This window comes from Heterodontus francisci, chromosome 3, assembly GCF_036365525.1.
Source record: "Heterodontus francisci isolate sHetFra1 chromosome 3, sHetFra1.hap1, whole genome shotgun sequence".
Taxonomy (NCBI): Eukaryota; Metazoa; Chordata; class Chondrichthyes; order Heterodontiformes; family Heterodontidae; genus Heterodontus; species Heterodontus francisci.
This window is the reverse complement of record NC_090373.1, coordinates 55,211,169-55,222,209: the sequence shown is the minus strand read 5'-3', so window position 1 is coordinate 55,222,209 and position 11,041 is coordinate 55,211,169. Positions and strand designations below refer to the sequence as shown.

The 11,041-nt window shown below is 41.3% G+C and overlaps 1 protein-coding gene across 1 annotated transcript; it reads right to left on the bottom strand.

Annotated features, from left to right (window-relative positions):
- Positions 1 to 6,673: 6,673 nt before the first annotated feature.
- Positions 6,674 to 9,086, bottom strand: LOC137352239 (transcription factor SOX-11-like). The gene has a single exon (XM_068017492.1). It carries the CDS (start codon positions 8,978 to 8,980, stop codon positions 7,859 to 7,861), a length of 1,122 nt encoding a protein of 373 aa, XP_067873593.1. The 5' UTR covers positions 8,981 to 9,086; the 3' UTR covers positions 6,674 to 7,858.
- Between the last annotated feature and the right edge of the window lie 1,955 nt (positions 9,087 to 11,041).

The following is an 11,041-nucleotide window of genomic DNA, read 5'->3' as shown; positions in this document are numbered from 1 at the left end:
TACCTAAGATACACAAATGCAGATGGAAACACTACCACTATAAATGGCCACAGATGGCAAGTTGAACTAGCAGCTTTGTTAAAAGGTTCATTTGACAACTATTGACACATATGGAATAAATTATAAAGGAATTATTAAAGTGCTAGTTCTTTGACAAACTGCAGTATGAGGCATGACAGTGGACTTAAGTGACAAGGTAATTTAAAAAACTGTCTACAATGGCTTTTTATACCATGTTAGTGTATGTGGATGCCTTCATTATAGTGATAGATAACATTGCTGCAAGAATCATTTACACCATAGGGTTTCAAACTGGGGTCTACAGACACTAGGAGGGGGGTCCACAAGGTCATCAGCTTTCTGTCTGTCTGATCCAGGCACAACTCATGCTGTGAGTAATGACTTGAGAATTCTGTATTTCATCATTTTTTGTTCTTTATTTGTTGACTTACTAGCTCATTATTTCTGTTGTGTCCACATTAAAAAAAGAGGTTCTCTGCAATGGGAGTTTTGTTTTCTTCTGTGCAGTAGACACTATCTTTTGGAAGTTTAGACGGAAGGAAACCTTACATGTATCAATATTTGCAATAGATCCTTCGCACAAAGAAAAATTGGAAATCACTGACATACGTTCATATGCAGACAGAGGCAGGATCACACCTGGATTAGGAATCAGAACTGTCTTGTAGCACCTTGAATTAAAATTGCACATTTGAGTCCCTTCTTGTGACAATCAATTATCTAATGCAATATTAGATTTTCCCTTTTCTAAATTTTCTCAACATAGTGATTTATATTGTGGTATTGTTCCACACCAATTTTCATCCAAGTTATCACTTTTCTTGTGGTAGCTCAGTAAGTGTCAGTGACTATTTGACTGCAGAAACCATTACAGCTGAGCCTACATCTGCTACACATTTTCTAGGAAGAGGCACTGGACAGTGAGAATTTGTGTTATTTTTCTCTTCCCTACCGTAGGAGTGTTCTTTAGCATTGCCTAGCTGATATCCATTAACTCGACACACTGGTGAATAACCTGGAATTTTCTAAACTGTGTGGTTCAGCACTACATCCCAAGAGCATTTACCTGTGCACTTTAAGTTTTAACTCACAATAATGCTGGTATTCAAAAATATGAACCTACACTTCTCCGCCTCTGTTTCACTATCACCTGTATTAAAAAATCTACCGCATGGTTTCTATATATTCTAATCGACAAGCAGTCGCATCTTTCACGTGGTAAAACATCACAAGATGCTTTATAGGTGTGTAATTAAATAGAAATTGATACCAATCCAAAGAAAAAGATATTAGAACGGGTGACTAACAGCTTGGTTAAATAAATAGGTTTTAAGAAGTGTCATAAAGGGGGTGAAGGAGGTGAAATGGCAGAGAGTTTTAGAGAAGGAGATCCAGGGTTTATTTTAATTGAAAGAGAGAATTTAAGGGCCAACGAGCAAATATCCAAGCCAACAATGCACATCAAAATCTGGAATACTGATTGCCTTCTTAACAAAATCATTGTATTAGAAATGAAAGGATATGAAATGCTCATTTGTTTGTCTTATGATATCATAAGGCATCATGCCATTGAATTAATCATGGCATTAAAATCTGAGGTATACACAGAGGATGCAGAACTATTGAACCTTATGTTTTTAATAAGAGACCCAATAGTTGTCAGAATTTAAATGGTATGCTGTTAATCACCAAACTTATGGTTTAACTTTAAATATGACCTTTAACTATAAAGTAAATAGTATTGCTAGATTCCTTTCACTTTCCTGACAAAATATGGCCTAAATCACTAATCCAGTTTACTTCCACTGCACCAGGTGCATTTTTATTTCATGTAATTTGAATGTAGGCCTCAGAGTTAAGAAAACCAAATTATCAAAGTACTAATTGGCACTAAGGTTTCACATCTCATTCAGACATGCAAGAATAGCTGGGTTATTAAATAGAAAGTCACACTGGGTCCAGTAAAAGTGGTTTCCAAGGGCTGAGGTCTATGTCAGTGTTTATGCTCAACACAAGCCTCTTTCCATCTTTTTCCATCTATCCCCATCAGCATATCCTATTATTCTTTCTTCCATCATGTATTTATCCAGCTTCCCCTTAAATCCATCTATGCTATTAGCCTCAAACTACTCCATTTGATAATAAGTTTCACATTCTAACCATTGTCTAGTGCTTGATTCAGCATTTTGGGGAAAATAAATCTTTCTATAAGACACTGGGCACAAATGGGGTAAATAATGCATGTATCATACTGATACAGAGGCCTCAACTACTCCTTGTGATACAGAATTCCACATGCTCACCACTATCTGGGTAAAGAAGTTTCTCCTGAATACTTATTGGATTTATTAGTATCTTCTATTTATGGCCCCAAGTTTTGATCTCCGCCACAAGTAGAAATGTCTTCTCTACATCTAACATAGCAAACCTCTTCATAATTTTAAAGATTCAGGTCAGTTTGCAGTCTTCTTTCTTAGTCTCAGCCTGTTCAGATTATGATTCCTAAGTGCACTGGTAAATGTGCAACTTTATTGTGTTACATCTGTGATACTGAAAGCCACTTAGAATTGATGCTTGAGATAAGATTAAATGACATGATGCTCAGAAAGATGTGTTTAGCAAGACACATTCCCAATTTCAAAGCAAAATGCACCCAATTTTGATAACCAGAGTTGATAAACAATTTATCATCATTACTTTAAGGATATTGTAAGAGAATTACAAAATGTATTATTCTTTTACAATCCTTCAAGATAGCTGTAGGAAAGATTGTGTTACACTTTATTTGCTTTGCTGTTTGATTGTGCCAGGTTGGCATTCCCAAAATGGCTACACCCAAGTCTGTTTGAAGATGCTGCACTAATAACACTGCCTACCTACAGGATTCCAGTGTAAGGTATTGTTTTAAAAAATAACTTCCATATATTGGTAGTTTGTTAACCAATCCCAACACAACCTCAATGCATAGTAAGCATTAGAGAAAAAGTAATTGTAAATAATTCCTCACCAGGCCTGTTTGATGATAGCAGTTTTGGAAGAGCAGCCATTTGGATCTGTTTATAGTAACATTTTGTATTTATATAGTACTTTTAATGTAGAAAACTGTCCTGATGTACTTACGGAGGTGCAGTTAGGAAATAAAAGGGCACTGAGCCAAAGGAGGAGATATTAGGAGGGTAACCAAAACCTTGGTCAGAGATGGATTTGATGAAGGGTCTTAAAAGGCAAGTGTCGGGCAGAGATCTGGAGGGGTTTACAGGGGGAATTCCAGTCCTAGGCATGATGGTTAGAGAAGCGGTGTGGATACCGCATTAACCAAAACTGAATTTCTGGAAATCTATCCAAAATGGTGCGTTAAGTGAGCTCTGCATTTTGAAGGCCGTCATACTTACATTTGATTTTTTTCCTTTGGTACATTCAGCTGTTGGTTTCTAAAGCCAAGCTTGATATCATGTTGGTCATCTTTAGAATCTTTACTCATCACATTTAAGCATGCTGTGTTTATTGTTTTGCATTGCAGTAAACAAGAAAAATATTATTTCTGATGATTTTTCCTTTGCTCATCAAGATTAGAAATCACACCTGTAAGAGGGAATAAATTTCGGCTTTCAGCATCAATCACAGTACAGGTCAAATTCAAAGGAAAGCACCCGCTACTCTGGTGCAACAACATGTCTTTAGGGGAAAAAATCTCAGCGAAGGCTCATAAAGATTGCAGATGAAATCTTTTAGGAACTGGGAGATAATGTAAAATCTAGATGCACTTACAATAAGAAACTTTATAGATGTATATAAAAAATGGCCCTATCTAAAGTTATGCAAGATCAAGGACAATATTGTGCTGCAATTAAAATATATTGGGAATTAGTGCTGATGTGAGGATTACTGGAATCAGCATCAAGCGTAGTTACATCAAAACAGAGTAATAGGAATTAGGGAATGATTATGACAGTCTCAGTAAATTGAAGCAATATTAGAATAATCGAAAAGCAACTTACTGAAGGCACATTCAGATATAATGTTGAGTTATGTTGTCAACAACATTGAGGGAAGGGTCACAAATCTCTTTCGTGCACTATTCCTTTCACACCCACCTCTTGAGGGATACCCCTATAACAGCAGTGTGAATTTTCTTTATTTTCCTACATTAGTGACATTTGTGTCCTTTCTAAATTGGATTGTCAATTTAGTACCAACTTGTGAACTCTGACCAATTTTCCAATTTCATTATAAACAGTATCCTTACAGACAGAGATTTCCATTAGATGAGGCTTGTTTTCAATAATACCCAGAGGTGAAGAAACAAACTTTGCAACCTGAATGGGACAATTAACTATCTGACTAAGCAACTCAGTTTTTTTTACATTAAAAAAGCTATTACACAAGTGCCAAGTAGTTATGGTATTCAAGCAATTGGAATATTGATTAGAAAACTATTCTTTAGTCTTAACTAACAAATATTGTGAGGCTTCTTCTTGAGGAAGCTATTTTTGTCTGTGAGGAGAAAACTCAAGTACATTTCACAGCAGGTTGACCAAGGAGCTTCATATTAGTGCAGAAAGCCACAGATTGTCCTACAATCACCTTACGCTCCTCACACATTTACCTCCACCAATTTTTTAGACAGAGTTTAAAGTTAAAATAAAAACAAGAAATGCTGGAACCACTCAGCAGGTCTGGCAGCATCTATGGAAAGAGAAGCAGAGTTAACGTTTCAGGTCAGTGACCCTTCTCTTTCCACAGATGCTGCCAGACCTGCTGAGTGGTTCTAGCATTTCTTGTTTTTATTTCAGATTTCCAGCATCCGCAGTATTTTGCTTTTATTTAAAGTTAAAATCCTTTCACAGTATTGATCAAAACTATGTAAGCTTGTATATTTTTCAATGCTGCTTCAAAACTGATGCTTGCATGCAGTGTTTGGGATGACTAAGCAGATTGCTGTTGAACTATGAATATATGAGAAATAATGTAACCACATCAATCATCCAAATATTTGTTTTTTGGAAAAAGTTAGGTACACTGTAACAACTCCAGACGATTAAATCAAAACTTTCTTGCTGAATGCTTTCAACACTTCTGCTCCCCTTACCTTGAGAGTCCAAAATCACCTTACAGAAAGTCGTGCCCAAACCCCAGCCCAAGGGCCAAAAATACAGCCTATGAAACTCAGGCAACTCAATTTACTTTATGCTCATATTTCTTACACTCTGGTTGGTCCTCTTAGAATTTCATGGGACTGAAGTTTGGTAAAGGCTGTTTCCAGTGCTGTTGCCTCATTGGCGGATAATCCTGCTTATTTGTCTGTGTAAACTGAGACGCCTGCAAATTCACGTAAACGTCGATTTAAACATTGTACATTGCCCATGTCATTCCAAACTATATACCTAAACACCCATGATGCCAAAACACTTGGGACATTCCTGGTGTTAGACACTTCCAATATTTTGCTATAAATACACCGTAGAAAATTTCCATCATATCTTCTTGAGATATACGCAATTGTCCGATATGTTAAAATCGCCTTTTCCATCCCTCCACAAATCGCCTCTCAATCAGATTGGGCAGCACTGTCCTCAGCATCTTTGACTCTCAATTTATCCAAAGACATGTCAAATCCGATTACCCGATCAGGTGTCTGGCTGGGCTGTCAATCGCCATCATTGAACCTGTGACTAACCACCTTTGGCGTGGAAATGAAGAAACAGCAACTTGTCCAGAAAGTGTTGTTTTTTTGGGTGGCATGAAGTTTGATAGGTGGCAGTGGGGATGGCAGTATAACTTGCAGGATTCTGGTAGACCTCACTTTTTAACACAGAGTTTCTGAACCGCCACCATCACATGCATTTGGTTGTTGGTGATGCAATGTTATGTGTTTTTTAATAATCATTGGTTAACGAGAAACGTTTGAAACATCTTATTTGCCCCATTTAAAAACAATTTGAAACGGGTACAAATTTAAGTGCATTAGTACACACGGAAGCCAACTCGTTAAGTTTTTTTATTTTTTTTACCTTTTTGATAACCAAAAAAAAAAATCCTGGACGAATAAAGATTTTTTTAGTCAACGTTGAATTAATCTCGGCTCTTAGAAACGACAGTGCCTGAGGCAGCTCTTTCAGAGGTGAAGACTAAGACCGTGCGACCCAGTCCGCCTGCATATATTTTCATATAGATCAAAAAGTGACGCTGCGATCGTACAAGAAACTTGTTAAAATTGCATCGGAGAACACTATGCCGATCCTGTCTCAGAAGTCGGACCTCTGGGAGTCCCGCTGTCTGAAAACCTGCTCCACTAAGGGACACCCTTGTACATTCACGTAAGAGTGGTGACTCAGATGAGGCGGGGATTTGAATTTAAAGCCACAATGCCCATTTTGTTTGTCCAAGAGTATTCAGATGGCGATGTTGTTCAGTAATAAAGTAAATAAGAAAATTCCTTAGCGATGCCAGATTTATTACCATGTTTTCCATGGGTAGAGTTTGCACAAGCAGAACGTCCCTCCCTGTCCCAGAGTGAGGTTAGTGAGTGGATCGACCTTAATATTCCGTATAAATGCATGGCAATACTTCTGTTACTATCAGTTCCAGCTGATTTTTTTATTTAACCACCCCCCCCCCCCCCTCCCCTCCCCGCACCCCCAACCCGATACAGACTCTTAGCATCAAGACAGGCAATGATTACAGTGCACACGTCTGTTTTAGTTCATAAGTTTGCTACAAAATAATGTGCAGATGATCTGTATTTCATATTGCACAAAAATGAATTAAGATTTCACATGTGCCATGTTAAAAATGCTCCAGTTTCACACCTGTCATCGGGATTTGACCCACATATCACAGCGTATGATTACACATAAAATTCCTACAGTATATAATACAGTACATATAGGCTCACTAAGAACGACTCCTGTTCTATCTCACGTCTTTTCAATAAATTTTCTTGCCTACAAATATTCAACAAATCTAAATCTACAACTGTACAAAAAGACTGAGCACTTGCAGATTTAAAATCACAAGGCATTAATGCAAGGATTTTGTTTCTCCAAAAAACAAGTTTTTGAATCCTTTAAGCAGGATGCTAAACAGCAGGAAAAAAAAGGGAAAATAACACAAAAAAACGAAGTGCCAGAAATTCTCACTGGTCAATCACAGCAAGAAGGTTCCCTTTTAGCTGTAGAAAAATACAAGTGAAAATATTTAGTATTTTTTTTTCGTTTTAAAAAGTCTTGAGGTCTGCATGTATCAAAAAAAATCTATACTCTGAGGTCTATGCTGCCTGTGTTATTAGATGGTAAAAGGAGGTATTGTGAGGGAACAAAAACAAAATTTACAGAGCAAAAAACAGTCTTATTGGCATATACAACACACGATTAAAACAGTACAACGGATCAAGTTAACTTCAGGGTCTTGGTTTAAGACAAACAATTCATATACAAGCCTGGGTTTCTCATTTTTTTTTTGCCGTTTAAACTCCCTGCAGTCTTGATGCATAGAAGTGTTCACAGCTCTCTCTCTCTCTCTCTCTAGAGTAGTGGTCCCACTCGGAGCATCCAGCAAACTGGTTGTAGCAGTTGCGCCGCCAAAGGATTATATAGAAAGTCCGGCCACGATTTCCAATCAAAATAATAGTTTTTTTTAAAAAACTGCATCTTTTCGGGGTCACAAACACGTACACACGCGGGAAGGGGGGAAAAAATCCCACTCGAAGAGCAGATCGGACCTGGAGAATCGACTTGTAATGGTGGCATTTGCGTTTTTAATAAAAAAAAATCGACATTGTCATAAAACCAACAACAACAAAAAAAAAAGCTAAAAAAATAACTTTTTAAAAAAATAATCAGTACGTGAAGACCAGGTCGGAAAAGTTTGCCTCTAGCCAATCCCCTGCGATCATCTCACTGAGCTCTGGAGTACAGTAGTCTGGGAATTCAAAGTGAGAGCCTGAGCTGCCCTCGCTATAAGAGTCCAAGTCCTTATCCACCAGTGACAGGCTCACATTCCCTGAACTGAACGGATCCGAGCCGCTGCTGCCGGCGCCGGCCGCCGAGAAGTTCATGCTGAAGTCGTAGAGCAAGTCGTCCGCCTCTTCGCTGGAGGTGGAGGCAGAGCGGCTGGAGCTGGGCGAACTGGCCCTCAGGTGGATACACCTCCTGCCGCCCAGCTTGGCCACCCCGCCGCCGTCCCGCTCCTCGTATAGGCTGGCCCCTTCCACCGACTCGGCGGCCGAGCTGAGGGTCGGGCTGGCCGGCACGGCGGCCACGCTGCCCCGCCTGGGGCTCGGACCATCCCCTTGCTGTTGTAAGCGGCCCTCCAGGGCGTCCTCGCTGCTGGCCCGGCCGAAAACACTCCTCACAGTCTTGTTGCCCCTAAGGTTGCCGAAGACGAAGTCCTCGGACAGCTCGCTGGCCGGCTTCCCCTGAGAGGAGGAGGAGGAGCTGCCGCCGGCTTTGGGAGGTTTGAGTTTGCCGCCACTGCTGCTGCATTTCTTGCCCGAGTGTTTGACGCTCTTGCTGTGACTTTTCTCCGGGCTCAGGCTGGGCGGCGGCGGCTGCTGCTGTTTGCCCGACTCGGTTTTGGGTTTCTTTCGGGGTCGGTACTTGTAGTCCGGGTAGTCGGCCATATGCTTGAGCCGCAGCCGCTCCGCCTCCCGGATGAACGGGATCTTCTCGCTGTCCCGCAGCATTTTCCAGCGCTTGCCCAGCCTCTTGGAGATCTCGGCGTTGTGCATGTCCGGCGACTGCTCCATGATCTTCCTCCTCTCGATCTTCGACCACACCATGAAGGCGTTCATGGGCCGCTTGATGTGCCCGCTCGCCGTCTTGCACCAGTCGGGGTCCCGCTCGTCCGCCCCGTCGCAAGCCGGCGAGGGGCTGCAAGCCAGGAATTCATTCTCCTCGCTATCCGTGGCATCCCGGGACAAACTGCTCTCCGCCTCAATCCCTGCAGTTTGCTGAACCATCTTCTTGCCCGCTGCCGGCTCTCTGAGCAGCAGCGATCCACAATGGGCGAGTATCCCTCAGGCACTCTCCTCCTCTGCCGGTAACTTTGTATCACATCCACACGCTCTCTCCACGCCTTTGCCAAAGTTGTTGCAGCTTCTCAATTAGTTATTATGTTTTCATACAGGGTACGTCACCTTCCAAAGCTCCAATAGTCTTGCAGACCCTCCCCTGAAAGGAGGAGAGGAAGAGGGGGGAAGAGAGTGAGAGAGAGAGATGGTGAGAAATCACTGCCTTTTAACCCTTCACACTCCCCACACGCTGTGTTGCAAGCTTTGCGCTCCAGCCAAGGGATAACACAGAGACTTAGTTCACAGTCTCTTGACTCTCCCGCTTCCAGTCAATGAACATACACGGCATCAGAATTCGTAAGCGCGCCTTTACTTTCGCTCCCTGCTGTGAATTCTCTTTTCGCCCGACAACCAGTGAGCTCACTGGGTTGAGCAGCGTTTCAGGAAAGTGGCTTCTCCGGCATGTCTCATTGCCCAGAACTAACTGGAGGTGGCGCCTCGATACTGCTCACTCAAACGTGCCACTCCACCCCCCAACCCCATCCCCTACTCCCAACACCTACTTTCGACTCAATTTGAACTGAAACCCACAAGTGTTTTAGTAAGCAGCATGGTCATAATCTGGCAATTTGTTTCAGGTAACCAACATCGTTAAGTTTTATTTTCGATCACAAGCAAAAGCCAGGGAATTAATAGATTATCAATAAAAACAACATAAAGAATGTGGGTGATTGTCCACCAAATGCTGCTGGCAAAAGAGCTTCAATTTGAGGGAGATTTGGGGATGTAATAGAATACAGTTCAGTGGCATCGATCAATTTTCACCCTAATTTAAGAGTACTTCACAGAATCACAGAATTGTTACCGCGCAGAAGGAGGCCATTCGGCCTATCCTGTCTGCACCGGCTCTCCGAAAGAGCAATTCATTGAGTGCCATTCCCCCTCCTTCTCCCCATTACCCTGCACATTCTTCCTTTTCATACAACAGTCCTGAGCTGGAGTTGGCGCGCGTAGTTAAATACATATATCTTCAACATGTAAGTGAGAGAGAAGGCTTACACCGTAATAAGTGTTGGTTCCAAAATGTCACTTTTTTAACATTCCGCAGCATCTCAACTTGAGGAAGGCATATTCAGGACAATGACACCCCACATATACACACACAAACACATTGCTGATCCTCACTCAGTTCATGTCAGTTCAACCTAACATTGACCTCATCTGCAAAAAAAACTTTAATATTTTCACCACAAATAGATCCACTTCTGCAAAAATAATTTTAAAAATTGGCTTCCAAATTTGTGTCTAAAGACTAATGAAAGGATGGTGTTATGAGGGGTGGTCAGGTGTAGGCACTGCACACGAAACGTGTACACTTTGATCCCCTGGAGCTTGCAGTGCAAGTGCCGATTCGCTGTCCTAAGGGATGTGGTTGTGAGGAATCGCTGCTGTTCTGCTTCCTGATAATTTTCCCACATCTGGTACCTGATGCAAGGATTATAAAGTTGGATTTGGGGCAGCATTCGTTCACTGTTCTTGGCTAAGTAATCTACCAAGTTGAATTTCCTTTTTAAAATGTCGAACTATTTAGCTCAAAAATCTGTGTCTAGATTAATTGGACCAATAGCAGTTGTCCCAGTGTGATCAGATCAAAACAAATCACAGTATTTGCTCTCTATGAGGGCACCACCAATGCAACAGTGCAACATGAGGTCTAATTAAATTTGGAGAAGCTCAAAATAAAAGTATTAGCGAAATCAGTTACACAGTAAAAATCTTGCGGCGCCCACCTACTGCGGATAACCTCAAACACATCAGCACAGCAAGGAGGAATCCCGAGTCATGTCGATCCAAAATTCCCACCTCCAGCACCAAATCCACCAAGAGTGGGTCAGCAGCAGCAAGTAAAAGATGTATCTGGACTGTTAGTGAGACCATCTTCAAGCAAGTGGAGGGCCTCTATGAAACAAATCTGAGAATACAGGGACTCTGAACATGACTGGAGGTAGA